Source organism: Marmota monax, unplaced genomic scaffold (genome assembly GCF_021218885.2).
Source record: "Marmota monax isolate L192 unplaced genomic scaffold, Marmota_monax_Labrador192_F-V1.1 WCK01_AAM20220418_F8-fsc00173, whole genome shotgun sequence".
Classification (NCBI taxonomy): Eukaryota; Metazoa; Chordata; class Mammalia; order Rodentia; family Sciuridae; genus Marmota; species Marmota monax.
This window is the reverse complement of record NW_026694620.1, coordinates 1,328,096-1,345,984: the sequence shown is the minus strand read 5'-3', so window position 1 is coordinate 1,345,984 and position 17,889 is coordinate 1,328,096. Positions and strand designations below refer to the sequence as shown.

Sequence of the window (17,889 nt, the reverse complement as noted above, 5' to 3'; positions counted from 1 at the left end):
ACCTAGCAGTGAGAGCTTATGCAATAAATGCTAGCTGGACATTGTAGGTATTTTAAATTTTAATAAAGTGATTGTTAAAAATATGCCACCTTGACAACATACATTTTAGATTTCTTGTGATATCAAGCATATTTTAAAATAATTTTTTAACATGTAAATTTTTAGACTATAATAAACTTATTTTCTACACACACACACACACACACACACACACACACTCATATACTTGAGATGGGGTTTCACTATGCTGCTCAGGCTGGCCCTGAACTTTTGGGTTAAAGTGATCCTCTTGTCTCAGCCTCCCAAGTAACAGGGACCACAGGTTCTCACCACCACACCCAGCTTTCCACCAACATGTTTTTTGACTAGAATACATCTCTCCATATTCTCCACCTATATATATGTATTTCAATTGTTCAGGTGTTTTTAATTTTTGATCCTGACTAAAAATGTCATGTATTATTCACTTTAAAAATAACATGTGTTTGCCTTGTCTCACATCTACTTATGCTGATAAGAATGCTTATATTCATTAATTTGAGGATTTTTCTTTTTCTCACTAGAACATTAACCACAAGTGTATGAAATTTCACAACAGTGTGCTTACTTGTGTGTGTGTGGGGTGTGTGTGTGTGTGTTTCTTCTTTTTTGGGGGGTGTGTGGGTGTGTGTCCTGCATGGTACATTGTGGTTACTTGCAGTCAAAGAACTTGAATCTTTTTAAGGAAATTTTCAGTCAATACTTTTGTCAAATATCACTCCCTCCTACTTTCTGTTGTTCTTAGAAGTTTACTGGATATTTGAAATATGACAAATCTCCATTTTTAATGATGGTGGCATGTGATGGACATCATTATTCAAAGTACATGTATAAAGACATGAATTGTTGTAAACATACTTTATATACAAACAGAGACATGAAAAATTGTGCTCTATATGTGTAATAAGAATTGTAATGCATCCCACTGTCATGTATTTAAAAAATAAAATCAATTTTAAAAAGTATAAATTAAAAAATTAAATGTAAAAGCAATCCTTTTTCACACCACATAGAATCACCCTGACATAAAATTTTTATTGAATTACTTTCATTGCTGCCTCGACAGTGCCTTCCTTACCTTGAAAATACAAAGAACTTTTTATCCCCTGGTCCTTGCTCCTCTCTCCACCCTCCTGGCCCTGTCCCCTTCTCCAGATCCAACATGACTGTTTTCAGGGAATGTACCACAGTCTTACTTACATCTCTTTGCTCTCCTAGAATTAAGCCCTACCCTCCTCTGGCCTTTCCCTGGTAAGACATCCCTCTGCCTAGCTCCTACATGTCCTTTGAATTTTAGCTCTGAAATCTCCCTGCCTGTCTCATTCCACATGGATCACATACTGCTCCCAGGTGCTTCCACAGCATTCCATGGCTGTGCTTTTGCAGAATGCACCTCACTTTGTTTGAAACTAATGATATTTTTTTCTCTCCCACTCCACACTCAGACATCTGAATAATGAAGAACACTCACTGCTGTATTCCTCCCAGAGCTGGGACATGAAAGTTGCTCAAAACGTAGGTCCTGAGCTACAACATTGGATATGAAATAAAGAAGCAAAAAAAAGTATCATTTTTTTTCCTCCAGAATCTTTTTAAAAATATTTATTTATTTATTAGTTATAGGTGGATACAATATCTTTATTTTTATATGGTGCTGAGGATCAAACCCGGTGCCTCACGCATGGTAGGCATGCGCTCTACCTCTGAGCCACAACCCCGGCTGGCCCCCCTCCAGAATCTTGATTATGAGAGAAAGAAAGTTTGGATGGTAGCCAAAATGAATTGCTCTGTTCAAGGAAAGGTTTTTTGTTTTTCTTTTTAAATGAAATTTAGAAAGGGAAGTGAAAGGGAAAATGCTGAAAACAAAGGAGAAATCAAGTTACAGATGGAGAGCTTCTTTTTTCAAAGGGGCATGGATAAGAAGGGAGTGGGTCAGAAGCAAGATGAAAGCATAACATTGAAAAGGAGTAGGCTATTTTGTTCTCTGTCTTAAGAAATAAAGGAAGTTCCAGTGAGAGCTGAGAGAATGTTTAAATACGAGGATATAAAGCAAAAGTTTCAACCTTGAGAGTCAAGATATTTTTCTATGAAGAAGGGAGCAAATGTTAAGGGTAGACCAACAGGTGTGCTGAGCAGTTTGAGCAGAGCCTCAGGATTCTAGAAATAGGCATCAAAGAGAATGAAAGATTACCTTAGTCATGTGAGGAACTGTGGGTCCTGCTCAAAGTCCTGCTGTGTAGGTAGTGCTACTGAAATTTAAGAATATTTGTAAAATTTTTTCCTAAGTTAATAGCTCAAAACTACATTTCAAAAATTTTCAGTCATTACTTGAAACCAGCAATGGATCAATAAATTATTAAGGGATATGAAACTGATAAATAATGAGACATAAAAACTTCATCAAAAAATGCTTAAAATGAGTAAGGAAAGAAAACATAGTTATCAAACAAGCTGAGTTACTTAAATTCAACTCACCAACATCAACACCAATGGTAATGCAAAATAGCATATAAACTGACACATCCATTGTTAAATTTCATAATAGGTTTGCTATTTATTTCATTATTTTTACCAATGGTAATTTGCTCAGTGCACAAATATGATTTAATATTTTTATTAATATCTGCAAAGTTTGATTTTACAAAGGTCATTAGGTCTATGTATGATAATCTTTTACTCTTGCCTTACTCAATTTTGCTGCCAATGAATTTCTTCTCCTCTTTTGCTAGAGTTGATGTGTAAAGTGATTACATTCCCTGAGCAGAAAGCCTAAATGGAAACCCTGGGAAATCTCAGATCCTTCCCTCTACTAGACCAGGAAATCCACAATAGTTTTGGCCTTTAATCCTTTCTAACACATATTTGTCTTTCAGATGTTTGATTGAATTAATGTGTGTTAAATTTTGTGACTTTTCTTTTTCTTCATAGAAATCATTTTTTGATTGTTAACATAAGAAGCTCAGTCACTCGGTCATTTTTAAAACTTTCAATGGGAACTGCAAACTAAAATGTATTCAATCATCTAAAAAGATTATTTATACTGAGATTCCATCTCACTGCAGTCAGAATGGCAATCATCAAGAATACAAGCAACAATAAATGTTGACGAGGATGTGGGGAAAAAGGTACATTCATACATTGCTGGTGGGACTCCAAATTGGTGCAACCACTATGGAAAGCAGTATAGAGATTCCATATTGCTAAACCATGAAACCAACCTAGGTGCCTTCAACAGGTAAATGGATAAAGAAACTGTGGAATATATACACAATGGAATATTACTCAGGATTAAAGAAGAATGAAATTATGGCATTTGCTGGTAAATAGATGGAATTGGAGAATATCATGCTAAGTGAAATAAGCCAATCCCAAAGAACCAGAGGTCGAATTTTCTTTGATGTGCGGATGCTAATTCACAATAAGGTAGTGGGGAAAAATAGAGGTATTTTGAACTAGACAGAAGGGAGTTAAGGAGGGGGGGGCATAGGTGTAGGAATGATAGCAGAATGAGTCAGACATTATTACCCTATGTGCATATATGATTACATAACCTTTGCAACTCTACATCATGTACAACCAGAAGAAAGAGAAGTTACACTCCATTTATATATGATGTGTCAAAATGCATTCTACTGTCATGTATAATTAGAACAAATTTTTAAAAACCACCTCACTTCATTAAAAAATAAAAATAAAAGATTGTTTACAATACACAAATCATAAATCTTGTGAACCTACTTGATGAGTACCTTTTGCAAGTTTCCTAGTATACTTGGAGTAAAACTTACAACTGAAGAAGATATAGTGCCAGCTACCTTAAATTTATTATACCTAAATAATATATAGTGTGATTTTAGAATAATTTCTATGCATTCTCAGATTATGCTGATATGAATGTTTTCTTCATAAAGATATGAATAAAATGTTAAGATATAACAAAAATAAACATTGAATTCAAAGAAAAAAATAAATAGTGCAGATGCCAGAAACAAATCAAGAAAACAAAGTTAACTGAATGTGATAGTCCACACCTGTATTCCAGCTACTCAGGTGGCTAAGGCAAGAGGACCACAAGTTCAAGGCCAACCTGGGAAACTTAGGGAAACCCTGTCTCAAAAAAAATAAAAAGGGATAGGATGTAGCTCAGTGAACAAGCACCCTGGGTTCAATCCCTAGTACCACCAAAATAAAAAAGAAAGACAGAAAGAAAGAAAGAAAGAAAGAAAGAAAGAAAGAAAGAAAGAAAGAAAGAAAGAAAGGAAGGAAGGAAGGAAGGAAGGAAGGAAGGAAGGAAGGAAGGAAGGAAGGAAGGAAGGAAGGAGAAAGAAAAATGAAAGAAAACAAAGTTAAAAGAAGATTGCTATTTTAAGCCCAGTAAGTTTTGGAGTGGTATTGAAAAGGCTGATGAATATGCCAGCTAGATTATATTAAATATATTTATTATTATAAATAATTAAGCATAATTCATTATATAGGGATAAGAGATACATATCTTTCCATAAAAAATATGAGACAGCTTTTTTAAATGAATATCTCTGAAAGATCTACTAATAAGAAACCCTTCAAGAAAAAAGAAATCAAACCCAGAAAGAAAAAGTTGGATGCTAGAGACTAATCAATATATTTGTAGACTAAATAAATACTTACTGCATAAAATAATGATGACAATGACTAATTTTTCTCAGGGTGGGTGTTGAAGATAGTGAAGATCTATGATATAAAAAAGCAATTACAGCCGGGTGCAGTGACACACACCTGTAATCCCAGCAGCTTGGAAGGCTGAGACAGGAGGATCACAAGTACAGGAGGATCACAAGTTTAAAGCCAGCCTCAGTAACAGAGGAGCTAAGCAAATCAGACTCTAAATAAAATACAAAATAGTGCCAGGGATACGGCTCAGTGATTGAGTGCCCCTGAGTTCAATCCCCTGGTACCAAACAAAACAAAACAATTATAGCAGGGAGAGGCATGATTTGAGCTGAGTACCCTACAAAACATAGTTTAAGATGAGGACAGAGATTCTAGTTAACGTCAAATAACTAATTTAATATAGTAGACACTAGCCCCAGGTGGTGATCTAAATTTAAATTTAATTAAAAAGCCATAAGATTTAAAATCCAGTTTCTTTAGCTCTGACGTGTAAACAGCTTGGAAGTCATCATTTCTTTCCTTAAAAGAAAAATCTAAGAAAACAGAAAATTGATGTTTCTTGGACCTAAAGAGACTACAGCTTCAGAGCCAATAATAACCCTGAAATCATGGAGACAAGTGAATGCAAAGGACCACACCCAAGATCAGCTTACCTGAGCAGAAGCCACTAGAGTCATAAATTGTTAGGGATGACAGTTTAAGTGGTGATTTTAATTAACTGCTGGAGGCTGTACACATACATTCCTGAAGTCAAAAGTCATGGGATGTCAAGAGTGTCAGGGTGTTACCAGAGGAGAGATAAAGCTATAAGCCTAGAAGGTTCTAGTTCTAGAGATCTGGCACCAAAGTAGGGAGAGAACGGAAGAAATACTCAGGCCTTTCTCTTCTTCCACACTACCATCTCTTTGGCTTCTTCCTAGATCAGCTAAACCCAACTGATATGAATGTATAAGGTACCAACAGCTCCTGAAGAAACAGCAAACTATACATCATTTATCATAGATTTGGAAATATAACTCCTCAGAGGTAATGATGGTACAGGTTGATTATCCCTTATTAGAAATGCTGAGAACCAGAGGGTTTGAGATTTCGGGGTTTTTTTTGTGTCAGATTTTTAAAATATTTGCAAATATATAAAATATATTGGCAATGAGACTCAAGTCTAAGCACAAAATTCACTTATGTTTTATATAAATCTCATGCACTTAGCCTGGAAGCAATTTTGTACAATACTTTTAGTGTGCCTGAGAATTTTGACTGTTATTTGAGGCCAGTAGGAATTTCCCACTAGTATCACCATATTGGTACTCAAAAGTCTTGGATTTTGGAACATTTAGAGTCTCAAGTTTTCAAATAGGTGGTTTTAACCCTACAGGTATAAAATATACAGGTAAAATATTTAATTATATAAAAATCTTATGACATGGATACGGAAAAGTTTGCATAACCAATATAAATGAACAAGGAATACAAATAACATAAAGTTGAACGAAAACATAAAAACCTGCAACCTTACCATAAATTTGAAAGTAAATTAAATGATTGCAATGGTATGTAAGTAAGTATGTATAACTTTTTAGGAAATTATGTATGCTATATGGTTACAACTGTGTAAAAATGCACTAAGGAAAGAAGGAAATAGTTGGATTTTTGTTTGGAGAAATTGTGGCAATTTTTTATTCAATTATATTTAATTTCTATACTATATCCCATTATATAAATTTTCCTTATTGAGCATAAAAATATCGTTAAATTATCTGATATGTCACCAGAAAAATAAAGCAGAAAAAAATTTTCAACATTTCAAAAAGTTTTCTTGTGATATACAAAAGGACATAGTTATCTTTAAGGATAAAAATATGTGAAGTTGACATACAGAAGATGTGTGTATATAGATATACTATATGCACATATGCAAAAATAATGGAGAAATGACCTTACAAGAATAGCAAACACCTATAAAACTATTGATGAGGAAGTGAGGGTAATCATAAGAACATCATTCAAAATTTTAAAATTCTGAACAAATATTATTATAACTCCTCTTGTTTTCAAAAGGTATACTAGAGCTTCTTTTCCAATGTGCATGTTTGTTCATTTTTTTAATTCAAGGGTCTTTTAGTCCTTTTAGTCCTTAACAGTCTTTCCATTACTTTTAAAAGGAATAACTTTTAAATTTATTCATTTATTGACTACACATACAACATATACCTGATCCTGATATCAAATGATCTTTTAAATCATACACACTGCTAATTATTACATAAAATAAATGTTAATAGCACATCAGCCCATTGGGTTTGAGGACTTAGGGTTCATCTGAATAAGAAAGGAGTTTCCATCTCATGGTTGTATCAACTTCTTCATCAACATTTTCAGGCTCTGGCTTCTTAAAAAATTCCAGGAATACCTAAGAGAAGAAAAGAAGGAGAAGGAATAGTCAGGTTGTAGGCTGTCTTCCAAATAAACAGAAAAAATGCATGTTGCTTGCAAGTAAAATTTACAGAGATGATAGAAAGTCAAATGGCAGACTCACCTTTTCCAGCGTGCACTGAGAGAGGCTATATTCTTCCAGGTTGAAGTTATGTTTAACTGGTGGGAAAAAGGACTAGGTATAGATGCTGACAATTTATTACCAGGATTTTTTCCAAGTCATATGAACTAAATCTGCAAGTTATTAATATAAATATTTTTTTTGCAGAAGGATGAAATAATAAACATCATAAAGAGTTAATATAAATGCATACTAAATTCACCTTGATATTAGGGTTTTTTCATACATTGTCTGATAATATGTGTTGTGATATTAGCATATGTGTTTGGGGAACTACACATGTTCCTTTAGGAACTACATCACTGACATATCCTTACTACATAAGGAATATTTTGTTCTTGTTTCACACCCATCTAATACTCCCTTTAGTAGGTTCTGCCACACCAGGTCTCTGCCAGTCTTCTTCACCACAAACTCTGAATGACATCTGTCACTGGATTCACATATTCACATGTTCATGCTTTATCAAGTACAGCCTAAGAATCTCCTACATGAAAGGCGCTCTCAGATGTCAGAAACAGAACAATAAAGAAACAGGCAAAACCCTCTGCCTTTGTATTTGCATCTTAGTGGGGATAATATGGGCATTAATCCATGAACCCTTAAGTATATAACAGAGTAAATTATTATAGTGGCTCTAAAGAAAAAGAAAGCAGATAACTAAATAGGGTGTGCTGGGCACTTTTTTTTAATAGGATGTTCAGGAAGGTCACAGAAATAAGGTGATCGTTCAGCAGAAACCAGAAACAGTGGAGAAGCAGCTTGGATATTTAGGAAGAATTTCAGAATACAAAGTCCTGAGGCAGGAACACTATGTCTGGCAGCATTTAGGAAGAGCCAGGAAGTCCATTGTCTAGAGTGAAAGGAGCACAGCAGAGATTACTTATTATCTCAAGCACAAGGAACCAGGCACAGTTCTAGGTACTCGAAATTAACTTGTTGAATACTCTGAACAACCTGGCAAAGAGGGCACTGATATTATTCCTCATTGTCGAGATGAGCCATCTAGACAGGCAGGTATCAAGCAATTTTTACCTAATGTCTCTTGGGTAGAAAGCAACAGCACTGGCATGGGAACCAATAAGACTGGCTCTGGACTCTGAACTCTTCACCACTATGCTGTGCTGAGAAATTACACCACACTGGTCTGCTGCTGAGAATGACCCACTTGAAAGCAGAAAAATGATAGCAAGTAGCAAGAGAAATTATGCTCAGTCAGGGAATGGCCTGAGCTATCATTCAAAGCCACAGGAAGGCTAAGAACACCAGCACAGATATGAGGAGGTTGATGGACAAATGGAAGGTTTCTCTATTGCTTTCCTTTTATTAGTGAAATATAAAGCAAGGACATCAACTGAGGGAGGAAAGTGAGAAGGAGGTAGATATGGAAGGAGAAGAGGGGTGAAGCACTCATTAGGACATGTGGTGTGAAGGACTGTGTATAAGTAGGAAAAGCAGGCCACACCAAAGGGCTTTATGAGGGTAATGTTGTGGAGGCCCAGTAAGAATGGTCAAGCATGGCTGTGTGTTTTCACGCAGTTTCCCTTCCTGCACTGCAGATTAACCTCCTTCCAGACAGCTGGATTAATTATTGGTATGATTTGATTGGGAGGGATCCCCTGAAAAACTCATGTGGTAATGCAGAAATATTTAGAGGTGAAATGATTATAAGAGATATAACCTAATCAGTGGATTAATTCATTTGATGGATTATTCACTTGAATGGATTGCTGGGTGGTAATTGTAGTCAGATAGGGTGTGGCCAGAGGAAGTAGGTCACTAGGAGTGTGTCATTGGAGATTATATCTATCCCTGGCTCCTTGCTTTTTGTATTTGCTTCTGGGTTGACACAAGCTGACAGCCCTCCTCCATCAAGCCCTTCCACCATGATGTTCTGCCTCACTGTAGTCCCAGAGCAACGGAATTGGTCCAACATGAACTGAACCTCTGAAACGGTGACCTCAGAATTGAAAATTTCTTCCACTAAATTGTTATTGTCAGGTATTTTGGTCACAGCTATGAAAAGTGACTAACACACCTATCATCATCTACAATTACCATTCTTAAAAATCATGCCCTGCTGGGTCTGTTTAAAAAATATATCATACAACCAATCATCTCCAACTAAATTAAAAGTCTTGATCCTTCAAGACTTTTGTTTAAATATGGTCATTCTTACCTGTTTCTAATTTGTAAAAGGCCTGAGATAGAGGGTAAACATCTGCTATGGGCAGCTTAAAGGTCAACAAGGAAGAAAACCTGGGAACAGGAAAATGTCATCTTCAACTCAGAATCTCCATTGAGGGGAAAGACAAGCATCAAAATAAATACTGCTATTATCACTAACTTCCTTTTTTTAAAACAACAATTTTCTTTTTAAAATAAAAATGATCATTTATCATTCATCAATGGAAAAATTTAATCATTTTTGGTACCTTGCTATTGTAGATTCTTCTAGTAATGATCTGGCATAGTTACATATTATGCTGAGTTTACCCAAACTGTTTACTTGTTACAAAAAAATATTCTAAACTTTTCCCTTTGATGAAAGTTCAGACTTTTCACCAGAAAGCTAACTTGTAAACAGAGATTGAAGCTGGGAGAAAGGGACATAAAAGACCTGAAGACTTCACTGGCCTCAAAGGAACAGTCAGAATTGATTTGGGACATCTTGTTTCCATGTACTACTTCTGGTTGCACACTCTCATGCCCTCTTCTCAGCTCTTTCCCAAATAGAGGTTGGTGCTCCCACATGGCCCAAAGGTTGACCACACCCACAGGACAGGCTCCCTACAGACCAGTCCCTGCTCCTTCCATCATACCATCCATGGTCTTCCCATGTATATCAAAACCTCTTGTCTAATCTACGACACCAAAATTCTAAAAACAGGACTGAGTTACATGCCCTGAAGCATACCTTAGATAGTCAATTACATTTGCACTTTGCTAAAATAAAAATAACAATTTTTATATCCTGTTTCTTTGATGTACTTGTCTTAAATTCAGCTCTCACTCAACCATCTTGTCCTCCCCCAATCTCACTCGCGCACTCCCAAGCCTTTTCTAATAAGGAAGAGTCAACAAATCCTTTCCTGAGGTCCCTAACTATGATTTGAAGTGAAATCACAATGAAGTTCTCCCAGAGCAAAAAAGAAACCTGAGGGTAAAGCCCACACCTTTCTTCAAAGTCAGAACCCTTTTCACCTTTCCTGCTGCGCAGCCTGGGGGAAAAGATTCAGAATCTCGGTGTGGATCAAAGGTACTTGAGAAGGCTCCTTCACTTTGAGTTCTAGAATGTAATCTTTGCCAAATTTTCTTTTCAGGTGTTGGATGGAACCAATGCATCTATGGGTAAGAAGGAGAACATGTTGGAAAAAACACTACCACTAACATTTGGATGCAATTCTTCAATTTCCAAGGTAGTGGAAAGGGAAAGGAAAGGCTCCAGCTGCTCACTGCAGTTCTGCCCTTTCCACAGGGATTCTGTGTTAGGTGTCAAGTGCAGGCTCTGGAGTGATACCCACCTCAGCCTTCCAGACACCATGATGGCCACACGGTCACACAGAGCCTCAGCCTCAGCCAGGTAGTGGGTGGTCAAGAGGACACTCTTCTCAGTGTTCTTAACAGCTGCCTGGATTGCCTGCCTGAAGTGAGCCAAGACAGTAACAGCATTTAAAACAAAAATACAAAACAACACTGACTGACAGAGAACAAAATAGAGGAGAATTTTTATAGATAATTTTTAAATCTTATCCAGATTCTAATTTAAAAATACCAGGGAAAACTGAATACTATGTTTTGATAACTTAAGGGAAAGTTTTTAATATTTTTAGATATGCTTATCTTATTGTTGTAAAGGTTTTTTTTAAAAATTCTCTTTATCTTTTGAAGATACTAACTGAAATATTTATAAAGCAAAAGGGTAAGCTGCCTCATATTTCATTCAAAATACCTGGAAGATAGGGAAAGGAAGTAGATAAATGTGTATGTGAAAAGTTGGCCTTATATTGATAACTATTGAAACTCAGTGATGGATACAGCAGATTTGTAAATCATTCTTTGTACATTTGCATAAAATTTCCATAACAAAGGAGTTTTTAAAGTTGGAAAAATATTGGATTGTAATAAATATGAAACTATACTGGAAATTTTATTAATCCAAAGAGTAACTCATAGAAAATAAAGTAAGAAGAGGAAAAGACTGAAAAGTTGAATAAACAATTTTATAAATTAAAAGGGGAAGAAAGGAGGGGCTGGAGTTGCAGCTCAGCTGTACAGTGCTTGCCTCACATGTGTGAGGCACTAGGTTTGATTCTCAGCCCCACATATAAATAAGTGAATAAAAGTCCTTCAACAACTAAAAAGTATTTTTAAAGGGGGTACAGAAAGTAAATGATGTCAGTAAATTAACAGTCTCTAGGAAAATAGAGTAGAAGGAGATAATTGTAAACATCTCAAAAATTAAAATATATTCCAAATTAAAATGCCCCAAACTCTAAGACTCCAACAAAATATTTAGGATCTTTTCTAAGCCTAAATACCAGAAAAATATGATGCAGATTTGCAGAATATATGTTTGCTCAATAATATGAATTATCTTTGCTATGGTTTGAATCTTGAATGTCCCCAGAAGCCCATAGGTTAAGGCTTGAACCTAGGGTGGTGCCATTGGGAGGAAGTGGGACCTTTAAGAGGTGGGGCACCTAGTGGGAGTCTTTGTGTCCTTTGGGGCTTGTCTTCCTAAGGAGATTGTGGAACCTCAGCTCCCTTCTTGCTTTCTTGCTTTCTTTGCCCTGGCTTGTGAGGTGAGCAGTTTTGCTCTGTCACACGTTTCCACCATGACGTGCTGCCTTGCCACAGGCACAAAGCAATGGGGCAAAGTGATCATGCACTGAGCCTCCAAAGAGATGAGCTAAATAAATCTCTTCTCTTCATAAGTTAATTCTCTCAGGTATTTATTATAATGATAGCTGATGAATAACTAACACATGATCTTTCCATTCTTGTGGTAAAATAGGTAGGAGAATAACTTTAAAAGGATGAAACGTTTATTTTGGCTCACAGTTTCAGAAGTTTCAGTCCATATTCAGTTGGCTCTGTTGCTTTGGGGCCTGTGGCACTGTGGATAACCATGGCAGGGAGCATAGGATGGAGCAGAGATGACCACCTCATGGTGGCCGGGAAGGACGAAGAGAGACAGGAGAGGCCAGCATCCCAGTATCCCATCCAAGGCCATGCCCCTAATGACCAAACTTTCTTCCACTATGTCACACCACTCAATAACATCACAGGTTGGGGACCAAGCCTTGGGCCCTTTGGGGGATATTCACGATCCAAACTATAGCAGCAGATTAGGACACAGTCTCCACTGAATCAGACACCAGTAGATTTGAGTATTGATTTCCAAGATCAGTTTATAGGCACCACTTCACAAAACATTTATACTTATGGCTCTGAGGCTTATGATAATGCTCACCAAATCTGTTGCTGCCCTGTTGGATCTATGCCTGTAGAGGGTTCATCCAGAAGCAAGATGGGTGAATTTCCCAGGATGCTCAGCACAAAACATAGCTGCAATGTAGAGAAACACCTCTGTTTGGCTCCATTCCACGCAAGCCCTCAGAAGAACATCAAATATCACATGTACCTTTCTTGTGGTCCCTGATGCTAATTTCTGCACTGGAACATTTAGCTGCTCATACAAGGTGAAAGCATTCACTAGTCTGATAGAAAACAGGATACATATATAAGGACAATTAGGAATTTCTGGAAAATGCAAGTGTACAATTCTAACAGAACTGAAGGAACATATGGCCATACTATTCTCAAAATGCTAAGTCATGCCCAACACTTTAAGTCATGGTAAAGAAAAAAAAAACTATTTACTTTGGAATACAATAGTTTTCAACTAAAAAAAAAAAAACAGTTTTAAAGAAAAACTAGAATTCTAGAAATCTGAATGAGAAACTGAAAATGGATGTTTATTCAGTTTCCAGTTTTTTATTAGAAAAACTGAAATGAATGGTTATTCATGATTTCATTAACTTATTCCTTGGCAATAATTTATATAATCATTTTTTTTAAATTCCCTCTTTCAGGGATGCAGGAAACCATGTCTTGTCCTTCATCCCTGTTCTACCACCAATGCTCTGAAAAGGTGTAAATGCCTTCCCACTCTCCACTCTTTATTAGTGAGTTCATCATCAATGATACAGCTTCCCTGCCTCTTGGCAAAAAGGAATCGCAGGACCTCTCTGTACCGTGAAATCACAATGGCAGCGTCCTCTTTCTGCAGCCCTTTCACGGTGGCATACACCTCCAGGTGTTCCTTCATTGTCAGGGTGGGCCACAGCACATTCTCCTGAGGACAGTACCCCAGGAACTTGACCATGCCATCTCCCTGCTGACCCAGAAATGACTTGCATTCCCCAACTCTCAGTTCCACCTACAAAGGTAAAACAGTTTTTAAAACATGTAGCCTTTTCTCCAGCGGTACAAGTAATCAAAAAACTGACACATAGCTAAAAAATGCCTAAACTGTCAGATCATCAAAGGAATACCCTAGAAATTGCTTCATATTTATTACAGAAAGCATGTACTCTATTAATATAAAATTACATTCTGACATGTAGGGGGCTGGGAGACATAATAAGCTTCAGGGGTTTCCAAGATATTGTGATGAAGAAAAGGTACTTGGTTTCTGGGGACATCCCAACTTCTTTCATAAACCTTTAAATGCCTGGTAAAAGTAATAAAAGAGAAAAAATAAAAATATCTAAAATACAAAAAACTACAGACTTACAATGATATAACCTATATTGATCATGAAATTTCTGTGCTGGGATTAGAAGGCATTTCTTTGCTTCTCAGTACCTGTCCTCCTGTTGGCTTTGTGATCCCAGCTATCATCCTAATAGAAGAACTTTTACCAGCACCATTGGGTCCTAGCAATCCCAAAACTTCACCTGCAAAAAAGAATCAGATTATTAATAGTGGAGGTGAATTCACAGTTTACATAAACCTGTTTCTTCAATGTAATCACATCTGTGCAATAAACCTGTTTCTTCAGTGTAATCACATCTGTGCAACTGACAGTATCATTTTATAATTTGTAATACATACGTAATCAATGTTGCCAAAACATTAATTCTTGTGATTATATAAAATATTAGCAAAAAGTGTATGAAGTTGATGTCAATACATTTATCTTCATTCACTGAGACTTCCTATTTCCATTAATAATGTACCTAAATTGTTTTCTATAGTAGTACAGATATAAGTGATTCCTATATCTGGGAAGTCAGGGACACTTCATCCCAAATCCAATTACCCATGTCTAAACTACTGTGTCCTTTCTTCCATGCTGATATAAATTCAGGAACAAATAGTAGTCAGCATGTGTATTTTCAAAATATGAATTAAACCATGAAACGGGCCTGCTAAAAGTCCTCAAATTACAGTCCCTAACTTGGAATGAAATATGAATTTCTAACTGTTTTAAAAATCTTATCCCACCCACCCCACCCATTGTTTGATTTCATCCCTTCTATTCTCAGATGCACCCTCTGGCCTCTCTGAGACTCAAATTCTCCTGCTATGTTGATATGAGTCCCTGCCCTTGCAGTTTCCTCTACCTGGGTGCACTTATCTCTTAATGTTTGCATGGCTCACACCTTCTTATCACCAGATCTGACTTTAATGTCACTACCCCAAAATGTCTTCCCTGACCCTATTCAAACACTGCTCCACATCACATGTCATTTCAAATATTTCAGTTTTCCACATTAACTTACTAAATACCTGATACTTTTCTTTGTAAGTTATTTTTATTTATGAATCCTCTTCTAAGATGAAAAACATGCTGGGGGAGAAAATTTGCCTACTTTCTTCATAATTCCATTTCCAGATCCTAAAATGACCCCTGGTACACTTAAAAAGCATGTCTAATAAATGAGTGAATGAAGGCCTTTGCAAATTAAAGAATGCTGACAGAATAGATGTTCAGTGGCTATTTCCAAATACAACAGTCAATTCAAAATGTGGTTACTTCAAACCTTTTTTCACACAGAAAGAAATATTTCTTGCTGCTATTTTCTTCTTCCTCTTTGAAAAGCAACTTTTCCTCTGGCCTGCATACTCTTTGTGTAGACAGCTGGCAATTATGACTGGATTCTAGAAGAGATAACAGCATGATGTGTTGCTATGATCTCCCTGCTAGGACCTTTCGTGAATTATGTCATAGACAAGACCATATTTTGAAAGAGTAATCCATAATGTTTATTACACTTTTATTAAATATATTAATCTCCCCACTAAAAAATCTATTGAATTTTTTCACTTAAAAAAAATGTAATATGCATTCATTAGCAATGAATAGTGTCCTATTTCTAAATAGACTGAGAAAATATGAATTTCATGGAACACAGCTCATGACCTTGCCAGAACAGAGTGGCCAAGCTCATGGAAACATCACAACCTCCAACTCACAGAATGAAAGACTAACCCTTAAAATCTTAATCTCCACTTAGTATTTTATAACAAATCTCACATTAATTATTCAACTCAAGAAGATTTGTTCAGTTTTAAAATGCAAGCACTAATTGTCAAAACTCATTTTCTCAAAAGAAGAATAAAATCATTATGTTTTGTGTTCTTTTATCTTCCAAAGAAGTGTCTGCATATTTAAGGATTAAAAACACACCAAACTCCAAACAGTCAAAATGAAAACCAGCATATCGAACTCTAAGTTGGATACTTCTTGGGTATTTCCAATAACATATGCTTTATTTCTTGCTTTTCTACCTCATTTATGTTTGAAGTGGTCAGGGCACTTGATGCTCTCATTCTTTCTGCTTGAACATCTTCATCTTCATCTACATGTATTTCTGGATTAAGTGGAACATTTTGAATTTGTGGGGAGATTCTGGAGAAAAATTGAAATGTTACATGTGGTTTTCCACTTGTCAAAGACATATCAAAAGTCAGTGTTTCAGCCAGATGTGGTGGTGCATGCCTGTAATTCCAGCAGTTCAGGAGGCTGAGGCAGGAGGATTGAGAATTCAAAGCCAACCTCAGCAACTCAACAAGGCCTTAAGTAACTCAGCAAGACCCTGTCTCTAAATAAAATATAAAAAAGGACTGGAGATGTGACTCAGTGGTTAAGCACCCCTGAATTCAATCCCTGGTACCAAAAGAAAAAAAAAAGTCAGTGTCCCTGTAATTTTCCAAGTGTCCTTTCTTTTATTAGACTGGTGGTGATTATAACTGCCAGTGTTTCTTCTGCTTTGCTGAGAACTCCCGTCCCACTAGCCAGAATCCCTCTCTTCCAGTAAGTGGATTTGACCTTTCAAACTCATCAGCAAATACTGCTCCTTCCTCTTGACAATGCAACTCATTCTCATGCCTCTGCTTGCTCTCAGCCCATCTTCATCAGGCTCATTGTGTCAACATCTTTCACTGCTCAGTCTTTCCAGAGTCCCTCCACTTGTGAAATACTATGAACTACTTTGCTAAATCAATTCATCCTACCTAGTCTGTTCAAGAGTGCACACTCTTGGATGGGCTAATGGTGTGTTTGGGTGCTCGTCATATTTTTGAGAAACTAAAGTCTCCCTCAGCAGCTTAGAGGCCAAGTTCTCCCAGAACTCTGAATTCCTGGCAGTAAACCAGAAATCCATTGATCATAATGCCAAACATCATACTGCTTAGATTGTACACATAAATCCATAATCACAAGCTGATAGTACAGCCACCATCTAGGAATATTAAAGTATGATATCAAATATAAAATTAAAAATTTCCCAACCTGAAAACAGGATCTTTTCGTATTACTTTCTGTCCACATTTTAGTTCCATGCATCTTAGAATAAACACCAATAGCAAAGTCTGGACATAAGGCTAAGAGACAAGAAAAGAGTTTTATTTAACATCAGTTCAGAAATGTAACTTAAACATTCATGTGAAATTGGTGGTGTTTGTCAGGTAACATTGTTGTGAATTCTTATAAGTCAGTGGAGAAACCTAGTTATTCAGTCACAATCTGTCTTAGCTGAACCTGCCTCCTTTGTTCTGCTCACAACCCACATTCAGTCTGTCAGTAAATTCTGCCTGCTTCATCTTCAAAATTATTCATAAATCAACTACTTCTCACCCCTACTGTGTTATTCCTACATGGGTCATTATTATTTGTCATCTGGATAATTACAACATGTTCCCACCTGGTCTCTCTCAGCTCCTCTTAACCTAAACATCCCTTCTCACCAGTCACCAGAGCTATTCTTCAATACGTAAGTCTGATTGTACCACATTGCCTAAGACCCTTCAGACTCCTCCATCACTCAAAGTAGTGTTGGTGTCCTTAGAGTGGCCCAGACTGCTCTGTGTGCTCCCTTCTCCCAACTCTACACTTGTTCCACTACCTCTGTGACTATCTCTCCTATGACTCTGCCCCTTGATTGCTCTGCCTAAACCACACTGGCCTCCCAGATGACCCAGGGACAAACAAAGGTCACTCCAGCCATCTCCTGGAATGTTCTTCTCCAAGCCTTTCCTGGCCACCTATCTAACAGAGTATGTATAATTTAATTAGGTTATCGCCTATATACTTCACCCAAATATAAGGTCTCTGAGAACAGGGATGTCTATAT

At 36.7% G+C, this 17,889-nt stretch overlaps 1 protein-coding gene across 9 annotated transcripts in view; it reads right to left on the bottom strand.

The window, feature by feature from the left end:
- Positions 1 to 6,854: 6,854 nt before the first annotated feature.
- LOC124078023 (ATP-binding cassette sub-family A member 6) overlaps positions 6,855 to 17,889 on the bottom strand; it is a 59,079-nt gene continuing 48,044 nt past the window's right edge. For 6 of the 9 annotated variants that reach the window (XM_046422615.2, XM_046422613.2, XM_058572183.1 and 3 more), the window contains 12 exons: positions 17,049 to 17,140; positions 16,046 to 16,166; positions 15,298 to 15,415; positions 14,117 to 14,208; positions 13,504 to 13,688; positions 12,891 to 12,966; positions 12,720 to 12,814; positions 10,768 to 10,887; positions 10,448 to 10,588; positions 9,423 to 9,502; positions 7,226 to 7,281; positions 6,855 to 7,099 (listed from right to left, as the gene is read on the bottom strand). In XM_046422615.2, coding sequence (XP_046278571.1) covers positions 6,998 to 7,099; positions 7,226 to 7,281; positions 9,423 to 9,502; positions 10,448 to 10,588; positions 10,768 to 10,887; positions 12,720 to 12,814; positions 12,891 to 12,966; positions 13,504 to 13,688; positions 14,117 to 14,208; positions 15,298 to 15,415; positions 16,046 to 16,166; positions 17,049 to 17,140 — 1,278 coding nt within the window. In that variant the 3' untranslated portion in view covers positions 6,855 to 6,997. Of the gene's footprint in view, positions 7,100 to 7,225; positions 7,282 to 7,306; positions 7,357 to 9,422; positions 9,503 to 10,447; positions 10,589 to 10,767; positions 10,888 to 12,719; positions 12,815 to 12,890; positions 12,967 to 13,493; positions 13,689 to 14,116; positions 14,209 to 15,297; positions 15,416 to 16,045; positions 16,167 to 17,048; positions 17,141 to 17,889 lie in introns of those variants that run through there. The other 3 variants (XM_046422616.2, XM_058572182.1, XR_006846784.2) reach the window with 3 other exon arrangements.